This window comes from Mytilus edulis, chromosome 3 (assembly GCF_963676685.1).
Source record: "Mytilus edulis chromosome 3, xbMytEdul2.2, whole genome shotgun sequence".
Taxonomy (NCBI): Eukaryota; Metazoa; Mollusca; class Bivalvia; order Mytilida; family Mytilidae; genus Mytilus; species Mytilus edulis.
The window spans coordinates 63,351,233-63,372,530 of NC_092346.1; the positions used below are offsets into that span (position 1 = coordinate 63,351,233).

Consider the following 21,298-nt stretch of genomic DNA (forward strand, 5'->3'; position numbering starts at 1 on the left):
ACTTTTTGTCCTACCAAATTTGTGACTTTATGTCCTGTGACTTTTTGTCCTGTGACTTTCTGTCCGTTTACCTTTTCACTTTCACTGGTTCTTAAAACATTGAAAAATTGTGTGTCCAGTCGTGTCCATGCTGTAACTTATGAACAGATTAACCAAAGCTTTTCAAATGTTGATATATTGTTACTGATGACTAAATGGAGGTCCAGTTTGATATTGACCATTTTCACTTTCTTCGTTCAGGAGTTATGGTCCTTGTGATACAAAAAAATGTGAGGAAACAAATGAATGTTAAAAAATCTGGTTTGCTGTCGCTCTTGCAGCCTCTTGTTATCTAGTTATTGATAAACTTGATTGAAATGTAACCCTTAGCTATGAGGGTATAATCTGCATTATTTTGATGACAATAAACAGTAGCCAATAAAATAATATTCAATGCATTAATATTTATTAAGAAAATGCGAACTGAAATTTGAAGGTGAATCTATAGTTTCAAAAATATAAAAAGTAACTATTATGCCTAAAAATGATGTGCTTTATCCCCAGTTATTGGTCAAAGTTTAGCAGTAGATAATAAACAATCCTTTAATGTAAAAAAATAGTTTTAATTTAAGCTATTTTTTTTATTTATTATCCAATTAGCCAGAGGGGGAATTACACACCCAACTTCAAAAATTGATTTTGACCTTTATATAGCATTAAGTGAGAGACAGATAATCTCTCTATAAATCAGTGAACCTGTTATGAAGGAATTATAGCATGTCATGATTTAGCCCTATATAAATAAATGATATTTTTAAAAAGCTCTCATAATAACAATAAAGCCAATTTACTTGATAGTTTCATATTAGATTTATACCCTTAGATATATACATATCTAGCATTTAATTTACGTTGAGATTGTAACCAAAATTTTCTTTGTGATTTGTTACAACAATAATTCGTCCATAAAACTGGGAATAAATACTTGTGTGTCTATAATTATGACATGACAAGCCCTGTGAAGATGCATCTACCTGTTGCACACCTGTCATAAGGAACTTAATTTGTCAATGGAGCAATACCTGTCATTATGATGTTCATTTCTTTGATAATCATGTATGTTTCACAGAAATCTACCTATACTGTTTAATGATGCATGAGACATGATCGGACTAAATACTTCAATATTAGTATGATGAGAGAATGAAGCTCTTATAACATTACAACACTTACACAAATTCTTTGTTTTGCAATTTGATACTCATTTAAGTTAATTGGATGTTATCGATAGGAGACAGAAAAAAAACGTGATTATTAGGATCTGTTTGTTTGGATATAATGCAGCATCTTGTAGCATCAACAATTAGTTGTGGATTAAGGGCTCTGACAGTGCACAATCAGGAAGATGATTTTCTTAAAATTCTTTTATGGAAACGGTAGGTTTTATAATATTTAAATATATAATTGTATTTATACCATGGCATTATACATCTCTCATTTGACATTGAAATATATAGGAATTAATATTGAACAGACTCATCAATTTAATTTCAAACTATACTTGTAATGATTCTGTCGCTAAAAATATTTTTTTGGGACTAAATAAGCTCATAAATGGACACATTTTTGTACACTGAAATATGAGTTATTTAAATAGGTCAGGGTATATAACTTATTGACAGTTAGATAAAAATCTTGTTTTTCAACTTAAATTTCATCTGTGTAAAAAAAAAGGTGGATGTATTACTGTTTTCCTTTAGAAGTTTACTTTCCTTACTATATCAATAATATTGATAAAATTTGTAACCTATAAGTTAACTATTTAATAGGTATGATTTCCCAAGGAGGACTCATTGATTCCTAAGATACTACTTAATTGCACAAGTAAATTATTTGAAATAGTTAAAAATCTTTATATAGTCAACTACTCTTGTATTTTGTTCAGTTTTTTTTTCTCTGTATGTATGGGCATGTTAATGTGTGCCAGTGCTCCATTTTCCATATGCTAAAAGAAATGTTGAATTTTGATTTAACGAATATTTCTTTTTTTGTCTGCTGAATATAAGATCATTTTAATGAAAAAAATTGGATCAAAGTTTTGTTCAATTCTGAACTTTAATCTGACATCAAAAATTTTGTTACCCCATAATAACTGATCATTGTCCATTTCATATTGACAGTTATCAATCAAATTAGCATCGAAATTTCTCACATTAAAGTGACAACTGTTTAAACATTTTTTGCCCCAGGTCGAAGAACCAGTGTTGTTTGAAGTACATTTGTACATAATCATATGTAATAATAACCATTTAAAAGTAATATTACACGACTTTAACTTCAAGTACATACATTATGAAAATATGATACAAGAAAATATTTAGCCATGACTGATTCAAGGCCAACCCTGTCACACTATTAACTTATAAATTCACCTTAATTATGGCTTTAAAACCAAATTTAAAGTGATTATTAAATTTTTATCATGGGCTCAGAGACCAGTATCATGTCAATATTTTTTTTTTATATTAGTTGGACAATAGATTCAATATTGTTCAGAAAAAATTATGTCTAAAAAGAAAAGAAAAAGAAAAAAATAAGGTGGCAGTAAGATCACTTGTGAACAAACCAAGTTTTGACAGATATAAGTTAACACTTGGATGTAAATAACGCATGTATTCTGGACATATACTTTTCACAGACTACTAGATAGATAAACTGACAGACTTATAAATAGATGAAAGAACATCCTTAAATAGATGAACAGCCAAAGTTATATATTGATGAACAGATAAACAAATAGACAAATAAATGAATGAAGGGACAAATAGACAGAGTCAAAGATAGATGAACACACAGATATATACCTAGATGAACAAACAAACAAATAAATAGATGAACACACAGACTGACAAATAACTAGATGAACAGGCAGACAGACAGATAAATAGATAGACAAACTAATAGATAGATGAATGATTTATATATAAATGAACAGACAGACAAATAAATAGATGAACAGACAGTCAAATTGTTAAATGAACACACAGATATATACCTAGATGAACAGACAGACTTACAGATATGTGAACAGACAGTTTTACAGATATGTGAACAGACAGACTTACAGATATGTGAACAGGCAGACTTACAGATATGTGAACAGACAGACTTACAGATATGTGAACAGACAGACTTATATAGTGATTAACAGAAAGACAAAAAAAAAGACAGACTTACAGATATGTGAACAGGCAGACTTACAGATATGTGAACAGACAGACTTACAGATATGTGAACAGACAGACTTATATAGTGATTAACAGAAAGACAAAAAAAAATGATGAAAGAAGAGATGAATAGACAGAGTAATAGATAGATTAAAAGACTTAAGAATGGATGAACAAGCAGACTATTTGATAGATAAACAAACGGATAATAAGGTCCATATAAATAAAAATATAAACAGAAAAAACAATAAGTGAAAAACTAGATAGACAAATAGCTGAACATACTAAAATAAGACCTATGTCACATGTGTCAACGTCATTTCTAAATGTTCAAATCTCATGATACCATTTTGAATATACAAATAAGGATTAACATCAAAACTGAAGGAATTTCTCCAACTCCCAAACCAGATGAGACCTAGTTTGGTGACAGGGTATATAAATATATAAATCAACATAAAAAGAAAAAGATGAACATATAAATGTAGGTGACCGTGACTTAATAGATAGAGGCAGATACTTTATTTAGAATGAAGGTATAGGACAACTGTCCATTTCACCATTGCAGTACAACTTTTGTTAGTTAAAAGAATGTGACACTAAGGCCTTCTGGCTTATCTTTTTGTCTTGTGATTTACAACTTTTACTTAATAAGTTGTCATGATAAAAGATGATAACTTCTGACATGACACTTTAGATTATAGTTACATTACTTATGGGATTATTATATGAATTAAATACTGCTATTTTTGTTAATGGCCTTCATAAAAAAAGTAAACATGATGTATACATATTTTTTAACTAACATAGACTCAAATCCTTAACCAAGGAATCCACAAAAGGTATTATCTTGTTAATAAAGGAATGCACAACATACACATGTATGATCATAAATTTTGTTAAAGCAAAAATCCATTAAAAAAAATTGTCTTATCAAGAGATCCACCAATATTTTCTGTTTAGCCATTAAGTCTACAAATTAGTACCTTTGACATTGGGTCTCACAAAAGGGAGCTTCTGTTTTCCTCTAAAAAAAAATATGGTTTCATTTATTTCACCAATTACTATCCCCTTACAATAAAGGGGTATCAACCCATCAAGATGTGACTTAAAGATACCATTTTGTGCTTATAAAATGGCTAAAACATCTAGGAACTGATGTCTTTATAAGATATGGAACCTTGATTTGAAGAAAGACATACACAACAATGTTTTAGTAAGGTTTATTTATGCTTATTCATAAATCATTCCGAGTAAATAAATGTGAAAGTTCTGTATTTTTTCTCTGCCTCCCTCTTCATCTACTTTGAAATGCCAAGTTGGTCAATTATCCCATACAATGATTATCGTGACATAAAAAATTTAAAAAAAAGAAAGTTCAACCTGTGTCCTGTTCAGTTCAAAACTTGCTGCTGAACTAACCTGAAAGCATGACCATTACAATCTAGATATACTCTTATTTGTAAAATGATAATTTGCTTCAAGGTAAATTCAGATTTAAAAACGAAATTATTACAGTACATATTTTTATTTAAGATCAAATTACCTTTTACATGTTAAGATGAAATGGAATACCAAAAAAAATGAAACTGTCTCTTTACATGTATGTAAAAAGGTGCTTAGTATGTATTAGATACACAATGAGGGTGTTAAGAAAATGCATGTCCCAGGTCAGGAATATGACAGTTGTTTTCCATTTTTTGATGTGTTTGAGCTTTTGATTTTGCCATTTGATTAGGGGCTTTCTGATTTGAATTTTCCTTGGGTTTTCGTATTTTTTGTTATTTTCCTTTTTACACTAAGATATTATTGTTAATACAGAATGATAGTTTTCTATTATTACGGAGGGGGTAATTCAGGGATTTAGCCCTATGTTTTTGAAAAGTATGATAAATGCAGGGTATCTGATTTCATTACATGACATTGGTGTAAATTAATTTATATAGAAACGTTATCTTTAATGGGCAGAAGTTTTAGAGTTTTGTGAAACGATTTTTCTTTACAGTCAGCCCTAATATGATATCAATTTGAGTTAAATGGAAATTAATATCACTCATTCATATTTCTTTTTTTCATTCTTACAAATGACATGTTTAAGAGAGTATTAATGTAATTGTAAAGTTCCTGTTAGAATGGTTTTATCAATGAAAGCAATAGTAAATTGATTGCTTAATATGTCTTATATAACTTGAACACAATGGGTCTTAAATCTATTCTCAGTCATTCAAGTACCCTGGTATGCTAGAAGTGGTGATTCCAACAAAGAAACCCCATGTTTTAATAACTTTATACTTAGGAATGTTTAGATTTGACTTCAAATAGAAAATTTGATAACTAAAACAAAACTTGGAGGAATTTTAAAAGCATATCTCAAATTTAGTAAATAAACATTCGTAAACAATAATGATTTATCTTATTGCAGATAGTGAGATGAATTATTGACTATTTTTATTAATGCTTATTGTCACCGATGGTGAAATGGATTACTGTTGTTTACTAAACAATGATATTATTGGTAAATCACTAAGTAATAGATTTGTTATCTGGTCCATCAAGCTTTAATGCAATAGCATTGACCTTGGAGTTTGTCTTCTGCTCTTGGTAGAAAGAGGAAAATTATCTGTCTGTTAATTCTACACAAGTGATGAACAGCTTTCTTATTAAATAAACTCACTATTATATATAGATCAAGTGCATTTTGAATGTCTCCCTTGTATTACAGTAATTGTGTTACAAATTTCAATAGTACTATTCTTATTCTCATTATTGCTCCCTTCAACTTCTGATCAACTTAAAGATTGAATTGTTGACAATATAAGAATATTTCACAGCTATCACTGTTAACATGGTTAAAATGTATGTGTCTGAAAGCTCTTCTCTGGATTTACCTTCATCCGAAACTCTCTAAGGCAAATATATGGACCAAAGGATGCATATGTAAAAAGCAAAACTGTAAATATTTAGCGGATTATAAGGTTTTTTTAATGACCTAGACTACACATGAAGGTTTCGAACAGCTGATCTTAAGTTGAATTTTAATACACTGTTAGTTATATATGCTATACATTGTTACAGATAACATGTGAATTTTGTTCTAGAAAATAAAAGTGACATTTTGATATCCATTTTCAATCCTTCAAGTTCCTCTGGGAACAAACAATCCAATTGTCACAAATATTTAGCAAAGGGACAATCAATCTATCAATTGTTATATTCTGCTTAATCAGACATTAAGGTAATACTTGGTACAGTGATTTACAAATACTTAAACTTTGTTTTTGGTTGACAAACATTTGACCATATTTCTGCCTTTCCCTAAATAAATTCTTGAATATGAAGGTCATTTATTTGACATTGTCACTTTTCCTTGAAGATATTGTGCTGACATTTAGAATGTAATGAAATAAGTAGAAGTTAAAGATCTTATGTTAGATTAACCTTCTTTTGACTGTATTATGACCATTGCATTAAGGAAGGAATATAGTCACAGTGAGGTTTTTAGCATGTAACAAAATCTCACACTTCACATCATGAACATTACATATCCTACCACAGTTTGCTTTTAAATTTTGTTTTTTATACCTGTATTTGTATCTTATTTGATGTGGTTGGGAGCACTCTGTTTTCCAAAATATCTACATTTGTTACAAGTGATCTTTGCCTTTAAAAGTACTTTGTTAGGTGGGATGATCTAGATCTTGACATATTGTGTACTTTAATACATTTTGTCGAAGAACATATGCTGTTCATAAATTTTTTGTAGCACTTGGTTTTAATTTTGGGTACTTATCTCCTTGATATATACCTCTTCTTAATAAAAATGCATGCCTATAATTTCATTCAATCAAATTTATTCAAAAAGAATCTATTTTATGACACTTTTTTACAGATATTTTGGATTTAAACATATTGCAGCCTAAAGGGATTTGAAATCAAAAATATTACATAATGTTATATAACTATATCATGGGTAGATTTGTGTTAGTTATTCGAGGGATGTGATTTTCTATTATTTTCTCTGGTTTTATAGTTATCATGCTGGATGCTTTACCATAATCCATGGAGAACTGTATAAATGCTAACATCAGAGATTTGTTCACCAAATTTAATAAATGTAATGCATTTTAACTTTGTACTAATTATGATTAGTGAAAATTCCATCTCAGTACTTTGTTATACACACCATGTTGGGGACAATTTTTCATGCTTCTGAGAATTAAAAAAGAAAAATGTGTGGTGACTGAACAAGTTTATAAACACTTAAGTTGGCACAGCTTGTGCTAATAATTATTGGAAAATCTGAAAATATTTGACTTTCATTCTATCTTGTTTTCAAAATAAAGGGAATTTGTCCTGCTTTGTGGATAGATACATCCACAGAAGACATTTGAATAAAAATTGATGTGAGGAGGGGGTGCTTTGGAGCTACATATAAATTAAGTGCATGGGAATTTTACAAGTCTCATTCCTTATGTTGCCTTGGTGCAGGTGATACTACCTCCCCTCCTCCTCCTTTTATGAAACCCGGGATAAGCATCTGCATGTCACTGTTATAGTATTCAATAGTGACCAAAGACTCATATTGTATGATTGGTTAAAGTCATAAGAAACCTCAAATCCAAAAAAAATATTGCATATGCTTTTTATAACTCAATGGATAGTTTTCATTGTAAAACTTATGTACATATACTTTTTTCTGAAGAAAATTCTTTAATTTATTCATATTTAGAAGAAGTTTACTTTATTTGAATTGCTTCCTTCCAGCAAGCTATTCCCCCGATATATTTTCCGTATGCAAGATGACCTCAGTGTGACCCATCTCGTAAAAATCCGGTGACCACAATACGCATGGATGTCCTTAAAATAAACTATTATCTGAATTTACATGTTAAACACGTGCTCAATTTCCATGCTTTTTTGTTTATTTTTCGTCAATTGTTGACAAACAGGTGACAATCGTTAAACTTCGGCTTTAAAACACGAACTTTAATTACCTGCCATATTTTCACAACAACACTGACCGATTGAAAAAAAAATTGACGATTATACGATATTTACACGAAAAAAATGATAAATTCGAGCACAGAAGACTAAGTTTATGATGTTTGTGTGCATTGGTTTAAGAATTGGAAGAACAATATTTTTCACCGGTCACTCGTTTCTTATGACTTTAATTATTTTAAGGGGCCCTAGATAAAATTTGTTTCATTATACACCAGGTATTTTTTCTATGCTCTATGTACATAGTGCAAGTTAAAGAAAGGTACATACGATTGATGTTTAGTACTATGTATAAGGAAGACTTGTCATTTATTATATTGGGCTTTAATACTTTTAAAGTTTTATAATACCAGTGTGAATGGATAAGGGTGGGTGGTAATACTGGTAAAGGTTCATTGTGCATTTTTGTTTATACATAAGTAGTATCAGTACTGGCATTTTTATAGCTATAAATTTGTTTCAATTCTATATTTTATCTTGGTCTTTACTGTTACAGTAATAACCTTATCCAAATAATATCAGAGCAAGGCATTTCCTAAATGTAAAATTATAATGAATTAATCCTAAAAATAATTTCCAATTATGTTTGGTTTTCATTAGAATAATACAATAAAAGAAATGCCTTTTAGGGAGTTTAAAAATTCATAAAGATTTACAAAAATAACTCGTCATAGTTCTTGCTATTTACTTTTCCTATTTCACTAATGATGAAAAGGCTGGTTGAAAAAGATGTTGATCTTCTGTGTTTTCTCTCATATCGTTACAGTAGTATTAGTTATCATATTTCACACCGAAACTTTTTTCAGTGTGGTAACATAGCTATATTTATTGGCTACTACAGTGCATTTGTAAGGGAAGATAAAACAACAGTCAACCATTTTTCTTGATAACAACATTCCATGTAAAGTATTACCTCACATATACAAGTTTTTTTACATATAAAGAACATTTACAATTGTGAAGGAAACATTTATGAGTGTCAAGGGCATATTTAAATAAATTAAGAAAGGACAATATAAAGTGCAGTCTAGAAAGAGTGTGAAAATTTCTTGTATCTCCTTAGAAACCAATAATTGTTTTGATTCTTGGGAAGTTGCATGTTATTTGAACATCAGTTAGATAAACTATGCTTCAGAATCAATAACATCTGGTGAGATTTATGTAAATTCTATAGAATTCTTGAAATCTACACCTGTCATTTGTTTATATGTCCTCATACATTTTTTTATCAAGTTTTTTTCTAGGAACTAATAAATTTTAGGAAATTAGACTGGAAATAGTCCTGTATTAGACTACAGTGGATTCATTTATTTTTGTGGGTATCAATTTTCGTGGATTGAAGAAACTTTTCATTTTCGTGGGTATTTGAATTTGTGGTTTTGCCAATCTGTGCACACAAAGTTTATATTACATATGTAAATTGTGAACATTTTATTTTGATTTGGTTCACCTGTACCCACAAACCCAGCGTAAATTGGTATCCAACGAATTATTATGAATCCACAGTATGTAAATCAAACAAGCCATATAATACATTTTCTGCTTAATTGAACTGAAAATTAACAGAAGCAATAAAAAAAAAAATCATCAATTTGAATAGCTTGTGAAATTCTGAAATAATGCTTCTAAAATAAAGATTTTGACTAGAATAAACTTAAGTAGTTGTATACTATGTCAAGAATAAATCAGAAACAGTAAGAAATCAACTCCCTTATGTCTCTTAAATTTACATAACCAATGATTAGTTTAGATAGGATGATAATAGATTTGGCCTTCAATGGATGGCTGTATATATATAGCTTAATGATAAACCTACCCATAAGCTATTTACATCACATAAACACTATCTTATGTTGCTTACCAGTATGACCCTCATCCCTTAACATAAATATGTCTACACAAGTAGTGGAATACTTTCAAACTTTATTTTGAACGAGCAAAAGTACAAGGAAAGATGAACCCTTTAATCTGAATTAAATCCAATTGACAACTATTGATTAAATTTTTGATGAATTAAAACCCCATGATCACAGTTAAAAATTCATATTTAGTCTGTCTGTTCAAATATGTTGTATTCTTCTTTGCCTCAGTCCATCTGTTACTCCATGCACATTATGTTCAGATAAATTCATAATGATATCTTTGAATATCTTGAAGGATATAAATGATATTTAACATTATTTTATTCAATAACTAGTAGGTTACTATGTCACAAGTAAGGTTGGGATATCTGTCTGCAAGGCCACGATAATATTAACAATACCTTTCATTTACAGTTACACCTTGTGTTGGATAACTGATAATTTTTTAATGCATTGAAAGAGATAAATGAGACTTGATTTTATTGTCACTTCCTATTTGATGGTGTGAAACGGACAATGAACCACTTTTCTATGACACCACTCTGGTGTATTACATGAATGTAAGGTTCCGATATCATAATTGTTTTATCCTTAAGGTAGATCATAAGTAAATATTTTTTGAGACAGAATTTTCTTATACTTAGCCAGAATGAAGATTTTAATATGCTCTTTTCAAATATATAATAAAAAGGAGGGGTCACCGTGCTATTTTTCAAGCTATGAGTCGTTGAAAATTGCCTAAATTTGGTTAGATTGTTCATGGGAAAACACATTTGTGTGCATAAAAAAAAATCTATGAGATAGAATTTTGAAAAAAATTGTGAAAAGATAGGTTTTGTAATATGTTTTAAGAAAATAAAAAGAAAAAATGGTGTCACCGAACTTGTTTTCTTGCTACAAGTAAAAAGAAAAAAATTCCCTATCTGTCCAGTATAAATTTTTTACTAAAAGAGTTATCTTCCCTTAAATGGCTCGTTTGAAAAAAATGATTCTAAAAGCAAGAAAAATTATATTTGTTTAAATATTTTGAATTATACAATAAATTGCCAAGTTTTCTTTATATTATTAAACAGTCTAACCAATAAATTGCAAATCTGTCTTCAAATTTGCAGATTTAGGCAAATAACTAGACCGATTTTTTACTGTGATTGTTCAATCCAAGATGGCGGTATACCATGAATCTTCCTTAATTGGGTAAATTATCATACAACTGGAAGGTACAGTATCTGAAAGTAATAGTTCAAAAGAATGACATACACGTACTAACCTTAGCCCTACATCTTACTATATGATATACTTAACTAAGTTGATGTTTTGATTATTTGTTTTACCAATGTTTAAATTTTCAACTGAGTAGTTCAAGGTTTAAAAAGTTTCTATTTATTTATGATTATCTTTGCATGACCTTGCTCAGGTCTCATGGTAGCAAGTTAGCTTGGACAGTGGGAATTTGTGGGTTTGGTCTCTGTTTGGATGAGACCAAGACCAAAGACTAATGTTGCCTGCTAAGCACCTAACATTTACTTTAGTAAGAGCAAAGATTTATTAACTCAAAATTACAATAATACATTTAGGGTGACCCTTACAATGTTTCTATAAATAACACTTATAATACAGTCTCATTTTGTCTGCTTTAGAACCAGGATTCAATATTTTGACCTCATATTAAATCATGTCATCCTGAATTGGCAGTCATCCTTCCATAAGTATACCCATCTCTAAAGTTTACCACAATCTGTCTGTAACACAATTCTGTGGCATTTTATTAGAAACTTCTGACAAGAGAAAGCTTTTTGAAATATAGCACATTCTACCAAGCTTTGTCTGGTAATACCACACTGTCTGAGATGTTTTCAATGCCTTTAATGTCATGCATGTATATAACGATTTGGTAAAATTTAGATCAGCAAGTACAAGTCATAGCTTCTGGTTATAGATCAAGCTTCAACTGGTCTTACCATACATACAGTGTTTTAGATTTTCAGTTTTACGTTGATTTTATACTTCCTGTTTGCCAAAAACATATATCTGGAGAGACAGGTATAAGCAGACATGTTAGATAAATAACTATTGTTGACAATTGAGAGTCGAAAGTCTATAGTTGAGACATTAAAATTAGGGACCATCTCAAAAAAATAAAATAATTATTATTGATTTACACGTTACAATAACAACTTTTATCATTGCTATCTAAGGGCATATCCAACCAATTTGATAAGCGGAATCCATAACCTGGAACACCACGAAACGTTCACATAATTTAATGATTTTTAAAAAATGGAAAAAATGGGGAGTTCTTACTCCTAAAATACCTCCATTGCTACCTCACTCAATGATAATGATTTGCAGTTCAGAGAAAAAAACTCAAAGTACATATCATGAATTTGAACGTCTGACATAGCGATATATTAACAAAAACAAACGAGTCATATACTAGTATATTTTGTTTATTTTAATTGGAATCAGAATCAGATTCTGAGTCGATGCCATTAAAGCATTCAAAATTTTTGGCACTTGCTTTTCTTATAAATTGGTCATAAGCCAACTGTTTTTTTGCGGACAAGTTCCATGGTGCTCGGCTGTTTTCCCTTCCCTTTTGTTATCAGTTTTATTTTTTTTCGGAGGCGGTGTTAGATCATCATCTTCAGAGGTTAACACTGCAGCAGCTCTGTCACGATGATCATGTGTACTGAAAGAAGTGGATGGGCGATTGATTAATGAATACATGGACGGACAACTACTCTGTGAGGAAGTTGATGGTTGGTTCTCTTGGGACTCATTTGCATAAGACTTCTCATTCCCGGATGCGTTTTCATTAATCAAATCAGCGACAGCTTCAACAGCGGGGATTTGAGTCTAATAACCGCAACTTGTTGTTGGTCTACTCGAGACGTATCTCATGTCCAGCCGTTTGATTTTTTTCTATTTCATTTCTAAACAAAACAAACCATTTTTTTTATCAATTACTTTAATAATATCTATTTATATTAACAATTGTGTAAAAAAAAGTATAGGTTGGTTTCTTAAAGTCGCAGAAGTGTTGAAAAGAAATTTTAGAATTAACACGAAAACTGATGAATGAAAAGGAAACAAGATTAAAAAAAAAGAAGAGATTTGATCTTAAGCTTTCACGTGTTGATTATAATTAGTCATCCTTTTTTTTTTTCTCTGTGTTTGTCTCTAATTTCACTTTTCTTGACAGATGATTCAGTTTTTTATATATTCCTTCAGATATATGTAATTAACGTTATTCATTATTTCATTACACTAAAATGCAAAATATATAGACTTGTTGAAAGAAATTTGAAATGACGATTTTTACTGGTATATGTTTAAATTAGCTCCCTTCCTTTTTTCTAAAAATCTTATCATTATTTTTTAACTTAAATTTCAATTTTTGTGTGTGTTCTGTGATATAATAACATAAATATACAACAAATAACCATTTATTATCAGATTTTAATTTATTTTCCACGGCACTCACAGAAAAACACTGGTTTGGTAGAAAGAGGGCACAATTTAATCGACAGAAAATAATAAAATCCTTACTTTAAAATGTTTCATTTGGGTTAATGTAATGAATTATAATAAATTATGTTATCAATAGAAAAAAATCATGACTTCTTTTGTGACGACCCCTTTAAAATGTTTCTTGTCTCTCAAGTCTCCTTTTTTGTTTGTGAGAAGTATTCATTTATTTAACACGTCTAGTAATAAGTAGTGAACTAAATCTTACTATACACATTGTTGAATATATTTTACTCATATAAGACTTGATTTTTTAGCAGATTATTATTAATGATTTATTGCTTATTTACTTTTGCTAATTTAGTGTTTTATCTTATTTATCTGGTGATGTAGTTTGTTCAAAATTGGTATAATGGCCTGTTTTAATATAAAAAATGTAATAGAATTTTGTTATGATAACATGTCATATGAAGTTCTACACGATTTTTAAAGGAATCTTTAATTGACTTTTTATCTTGCTTAATGTGTCCTACAGTTAGTTGACTTATGTCAGGGGATTTATCTTTTATTCATGTTTTTCAGTATATGCTTAAGTTACATAATTTCACTTTTATTGCTGTGCTTTAACCCAAAGTTAATGCAACACTTTCAACGAATTTAACAAAAGCTTACTTCAGACTGCAAGTCATAGACCATCCATATAGCAAAGGTTGAAATGTAATTCTATGCTATATGCTGATCACACTATATCTATTCATTGAAAGTCACATATGTGGGGTAATAGCAGCAAATTATTACAGACTATATAACAAGCATATTTGATCTTTCCAATCTTCAGCCATTAGTCGACCTTCATTTCTAGATTAAGTCGGAAAATTGTACCAACTATAAGTTTATTAGGATGATAAAGCAGATTTAAAAAAAATTTTTAATTACAGTATGTTGAAGGCCAAGTATGTAGGGTATAAGAAACAATTTTCAGACTACATTAGGCACATATTTGATCTTTATAATCTTAAGTCAACCTTCATATCATGTAATTTATACCCCCGCTTTGAAAAAAGGGGGGTAAACCGTATACTGTTTTACCTCTGTCTGTCCTTCTGTCAGTCCGTCAGTCCATCAGTCCGTCAGTCTGTCAGTCAGTCCGTCTGTCCCATGAATATTTTTTGTCACATTTTTCTCAGGAACTACACTACCAGGATTTCTGAAATTTGGTTTCAGGCTCGATATAAGTCAGCTATACCGTGTGATGCGTTTTCAGAGTCATCACTCAACAACTTCCTGTTTACCGAAACACTTGTTTGATTTTACACATGATAGCTAAGTTGAAAATTTTTCGTCACATTTTTCTCAGGAACTACAATACAAGGATTTCTGAAATTTGGTTTAAGGTTTAATATAAGTCAGCTATACCGTGTGATGCGTTTTCAGATTCATCACTCGACAACTTCCTGTTTACCGAACACTTGCATATTTTTACACAATTAATATATATCCACTTGCGGCGGGAGTATCATCAGTGAGCAGTAGCTCGCAGTTTCACTTATTCATTCTTATTTCAATCATTGATCAGTAAATCGTACAGACTACAAGTTCATTAGAATGATTAAAGTAAATCAAAACCTCGCAATTTCTTTTACCAGTAATACCATTGAAGGCCATACTCATAAATTTTCATTCTCTTTTACTTGACATCTTGATTTGACTTCCTCTAGATTTTACCCTGCAATTTGTAAGAATTTGATTGTAATTGATTTCTTGACCTATTGTTTTTTTTCTCATGATTAATTTATATCACTGTAGAGACTTAATTGAACTATTCAAAAGAAGAAAGTAGATATAGGAAGATGTGGTATGTCAGTGCCAATGAGACAACTCTCCATCTAAATAACAATTTATAAAAGTAAACCATTGTAGGTCAATGTACAGCCTTCAACACTGAGCCTTTGCTCACGCCGAACAACAAGCTATAAAGGGCCCCAAAATTACTAGTGTAAAACCATTCAAACAGGAAAACCAACGGTCTATTTAAATCTATATAAAAAAACGAGAAATGAGAAACACTTATAAATTACATAAACAAAAGACAACTACTGTACATCAGATTCCTGACAGGACAGGTGCAAACATTTGCAGGGGGATTGTACCAAACCTTCTCCCTTTTTCTGAAACAATAGTATAACATCCCAACATAGAAAAGTGCAAGTAAAAATATCAATTGGAAGGCTTAACTCATCATAAAACATTAATTAACACATTATTAGTGAAAATTATGTAACACTCTTTTATTAATTCATAGTAATGTTCATATATACTGGAGATGAATTGTAACTAAGAAAATGTGTACATATATATACAGCAAAACTTGCTTAGCTCAAGGTCACCTCTAGAAAGAGAAAACTTGTCTTGTCAGGTTGCCCTTTTCTTTTTTCACTGTAGTAATTTCTAAGTATTATGGACCTTCAAGGTCATCTTCCTTACATAAGATCAGTTTTCTCTGGTCCCAAGAGTAACCTCAATCTATATAAAGGTTTGACTGTAGCTTTAATTGAATTTATCAAGACATGTACATTATAAGCCTGAACTACAGTTTTGTATAACAGTAAAACATTGTCACCAATAAATAGTGTTATGATTGTACAGAGGGGAATATAGCACTACAGTGATATAATACCTAATAAGTCCCAATCAAATATTTATCTTAAGTATAGCATTCATTACTAGTCTAATAACATAGTAATGGGTGTTTATTTACTTCAGATAACTAATATCATTACAAACATGTTCCATAGATTGGCCTATTTGAGCATTTAAGTGTTCTGTCAAGGATTGTGAGATATCAGATCAATTCCTCCAATAGATCTTGCAAAGAGTTTTCTTCATTGTACATTATTTATAGTCAACAGTGGGTTTAAGATGGAGTTAAGATTAGCAATCACAAATTGTCTACTGCAGACTGTCTTCAGCATTAATTTTGTAATTGTCTCTAAGATCTGTCCTGTTACTATGGATGTCTGAAGGGTTGGCCATCAGGGATGTAGAAGCATTCTGGTGAAAATGTAGTGATGAACTTAGATCAAGTTAATTGAAGATTGACCTTCTTGTGATGTAAGATGGCATTTGGTAAATGTCATCATTGTCATTAGATTTTAGCAAAGGCAATAATCCCCCAAATTAGATAAGTTTATAAAACAGCATCATGTAGGTTTAGGCAGCAACCATTTGATTTTCTGTGGGGGGCTATGGTTTTTTTTTCTGTGCAAACTTTTTTTTTCACCTGCGGCGAAAAACAATCTATTTTTTTCGCAACAAGTCGAAAACAATTTTTTTCTTTCAATTTTAGCATTACATATAGTGGCAGCTGAGGGTGAAACAAACAATTTTTTTTTCTCAGAATCAAAAACAAATTATTTTTTTCTCCAAAAACTGGAAACAAACTTTTTTTTCCAAAAAAAACCATAGCCCCCCCCCCAGAAAATCAAATGGTTGCTGCCTTAAGGGGAGAGAAACAAACTTAAATTAAGAAAAAAAATTAAACATATAAGAAATTGTGTATTTTCAAATCTGCTGTCAGTTTGAAAATTGCATCATCATCAATGCGTTACCTACCATTTAAGTGCTCCGCTATATGTTCATCTTTATGTTCATTTTCTTTTTTCATTTCTTCATAAATCTCATCTTCATTTCTTCAAGTCTTCTCCTCTTATATATATATATATACATGCATGTTAGCTGCTATTTTATGTCATGAAATTGGTTCATTTCAATTTTCCAGTTTGTTGTGTAATCCTAATTAACTTCTCAGTAGCTGTCATTATTAATCTTGCTTTTTTCAGTCCTCATGATAGAACCTGTGAAGATTTGGAGATCATCTATGAAGAACTACTGCACATCAAAGCACTATCACATTTATCTACGATGGTCAAGAAAGAACTAGCTAGTGTTCTTATCTTTGAATCTCATGAAAAAGCTGGCACTGTGTGTAAGTTTAACAGCAAGGAAATGTTTTAACACAACATCCACTGAATTCTAAAGGAATTTGCATATAAGCAACTATAGGTTACTGTATGACCTTCAGCAATGAGCAAATTCCATACATTAAGAAAAAAAAACCTGCATAAAAAATGAAATGTTATTCAAAAAAGACAACCAAGGGTTTGAGTAATGAAAAAAGTTTATATAAACATAGGGCAAATATGACTGACAGCTATCAACAAAAACCACTGAATAACAGACCCCTGACCTGGGACAGGCACATAAAACATGTGTTTGTTTTTGTTTGCTCAATTCTAGATTTCAATTAAAGGCTGGAACTCAAATTATAAATGTTACTCGCAATAATGGAACAGATAGACGACTTCATATTGTGAACCACAAAAGTTTATTATTCAAACTCAATTTATTTGTTCTCTCACTCCACTTTGTAATGTGACTCATATTACTGTTAAGGTTTTCTTTTGTAAATTTGTTCTACATTTTTGTCGAGCCTGCAACTTTTGTTGCAGAAAGCTCGACATAGGGATAGTGATCTGGCAGCGTCGGTGTTAGTTAACTTCTTAAAAGCTTGATATTTTGGAAGATGGAAGACCTGGATGCTTCATACTTTGTATATAGATGCCTCATGTTACAAAGTTTCCGTCAGTCACATGTCCAATGTCCTTGACCTCATTTTTATGGTTCAGTGACTACTTGGAAAAAAAGTTAAGATTTTTTGTAATGTTATTTTCTCTCTTATTATAAGTAATAGGATAACTATATTTGGTATGTGTGTACCTTGCAAGGTCCTCATGCCTGTTAGACAGTTTTCACTTGACCTCGACCTCATTTCATGGATCAGTGATTAAGGTTAAGTTTTGGTGGTCAAGTCCATATCTCAGATACTATAAGCAATAGGTCTAGTATATTCGCTGTATGGAAGGACTGTAAGGTGTACATGTCCAACTGGCAGGTGTCATCTGACGTTGGCCTCATTTTCATGGTCCAGTGGTTATAGTTAAGTTTTTGTGTTTTGGTCTGTTTTTCTTATACTATATGCAATAGGTGTCCTATATTTGGTGTATGCAATGATTGTAAGGTGTACATGTCTGGCTGGCAGGTGTCATCTGACATTGACCTCATTTTCATGGTTTAGTGGTCAAAGTTTAGTTTTTGAGTTTTGGTCTATTGTTCTAATACTATATGCAATAGGTCAACTATATTTGGTGTATGGAAATATTTGATGATCTATATGTCAGTCGCGTAGGTTTTATTTAACCTTGACTTCATTTTCACGGTTTATTGCTAATTAAGTGTTAAGTATTTGTGTTTTGGTCTGTTTTTCTTAATTTATAAGCAATAGGTCAACTATATTTGTTGTATGGATGAATTGTTAGCTGTACATGTCTCATGGTACATCTGACCTTGACCTTATTTTCATGGTTCATTAATCAGTGTTTAGTTTTCTTGGTTAATGCTGAGTTTATGTGACAGTTGTAATAAAGCTTTATATTTAGGACTATCAACATAATATATTAATGATTAGTAAAGAAGGCGAGACATTTCAGCGTGTGCACTCTTATAGTAATATAGAAATGTGTAACCATAAACTTTTGTTAAAATGTTATATGATGATCATAAAAGTAATATTCTATACAATGCTAATGAGAATTCTCTTTGAAAATATCCTTTTTGAATATTTATAAATGGTAAATACTATTTATTATAAATTATATAAAAATGAAATGAATGTAACACTTGTTATTAATTTTTTCTGGAGTTATTAAAACTTAAGATGTCTTCTTTTAAGTATATTTTTCAATTAAATTTATATATTCACATGTATAAGTCAAAATATGATGTCTTAGTTAAGATTATATTTATTATATATACTTTTATTGATATTGAATATTTATTACCAGCCTATTTAATGCTAATTCAAGAATTCCTTGTACGAAGTGGTATTATCGAGAAAATGTGATATACATGTTTGAAATTGGTTTTAAAATTAAATTTGAAGATTTGAAAAGTTACAATATAATTGTGATATTGGAAAATGAATATTTGTTTTCTTCCTTTGATACAGTAAGAAATACTTTGTGACACAAAATTAAATTGGACCTCAGTATACATATAATTATCTTTGAAATTAGTTCGTTCTGTGTGATATATTATAAATAATTGGTAAATTCTCTGTAGGTAACTTATTTATTTAACATTTTAAAAAGAATAAATGTGTGATCAGGTTTTCTTTCATAATGGAAGGAAGTTACGTGGAAAAAGATGAGAGAATAACATAGATTTATAGGTCATGTCGTCCACATTATTTTAGGGTTGACTTGATATAGGTTTCTGTTATCTAATTTTTGTTGTGGTCTTCAACATTCCGATTCGATATTCAAACATTTTCTTGTGATTTTTTAAGTCAATTCAGATTGTGGTTGAACACACCTGCTACATGCAGGTTCAAACGCACACACTCATTGTTGTCCAACTAGTGATATAGTTCATGAACTACATAGAATACTGGGCTACAGAGAATCCCTCTTACATAAAACCTATGGCTTTACATTTATGAATAGAAGGATAGTAATATAACAGTAGACAATTTATATTTGGTATACACTTATGAAAAAAGGATAGTACTTACAGTTGACTTTTGATATTTGGTATACATTATAAATAAAAGGATAGTTCTTACAATTGACTTTTGATATTTGGTATACATTATAAATAAAAGGATAGTTTTTACAATGGACTTTTGATATTTGGTATACATTATAAATAAAAGGATAGTTCTTATAATTGACTATTGATATTTGGTAGACACTGATGAAAAAAAGGATAGTTCTTACAATGAACTATTTGGTATACAATATTAATAAAAGGATAGTTCTTGCAATGAATTTTTGATATTTGGTATACGATATAAATAAAAGGATAGTTCTTACAATGGACTTTTGATATTTGGTATACATTTATGAAAAAAGGATATTTCTTACAATGGACAATTAAAATTTGGTATAAAAGTGTGAATAAAATATTTTTCATACAATAGACTATTGAAATTATTTTGTATACAATAGACTATTGAAATTATTTGGTATACAATATGAATAAAAGGATAGTTCTTACAATGGACTATTTATATTTGGTATACTATTTTGGATTACAGAATAGGTCTCACAATGGACTATTTATATTTGGTATACTATTTTGGATAAAAAAAAATAGTTCTTACAATAGGCTATTCAAGAAAGAGGGAATATATCTCTGTATTAATCCTTAATTTAAAGAGTTAGGTTTTATAAGAGTTTCAGAAAAATTAACAAGAATTATTTTTTATTTTTTTTCCAGTATTTAATCAAGGAGATGAGGGGAAGTCATGGTATATCATACTGAAAGGATCAGTTAATGTTGTTATATATGGAAAGGTAAGGAGCACATGTAAATCTAAAAATATGGCAATGGCAATGATACAAGTAGGGAGTAGTTCTTGGGACACAAGGGGGAAAGACAATGTAACATGCATGGAATAGTCAATGCAACATATGATAATTAGTCAAACTTACATGTGGGGAATAGTCCATATTACTTGTGGGGAATAGTCAATGCAACATGTATGGAATAGTCATAATTACTTGTGGGGAATAGTCAATGCAACATGTAGGGAATAGTCAATATTACTTGTGGGAAATAGTCAATGCAACATGTAGGGAATAGTCATAATTACTTGTGGGGAATAGTCAATGCAACATGTAGGGAATAGTCAATATTACTTGT

General features: G+C 30.3%; 1 protein-coding gene across 3 annotated transcripts in view; it reads left to right on the plus strand.

Moving 5' to 3' along the window:
- LOC139514429 (rap guanine nucleotide exchange factor 4-like) overlaps positions 1–21,298 on the plus strand; it is a 113,917-nt gene that overhangs the window by 54,732 nt on the left and 37,887 nt on the right. For all 3 annotated transcript variants that reach the window (XM_071303698.1, XM_071303699.1, XM_071303700.1), the window contains 2 exons: positions 17,377–17,522; positions 20,873–20,949. In XM_071303698.1, the coding sequence (XP_071159799.1) occupies positions 17,377–17,522; positions 20,873–20,949 (223 nt within the window). The remainder of the gene's footprint in view (positions 1–17,376; positions 17,523–20,872; positions 20,950–21,298) is intronic.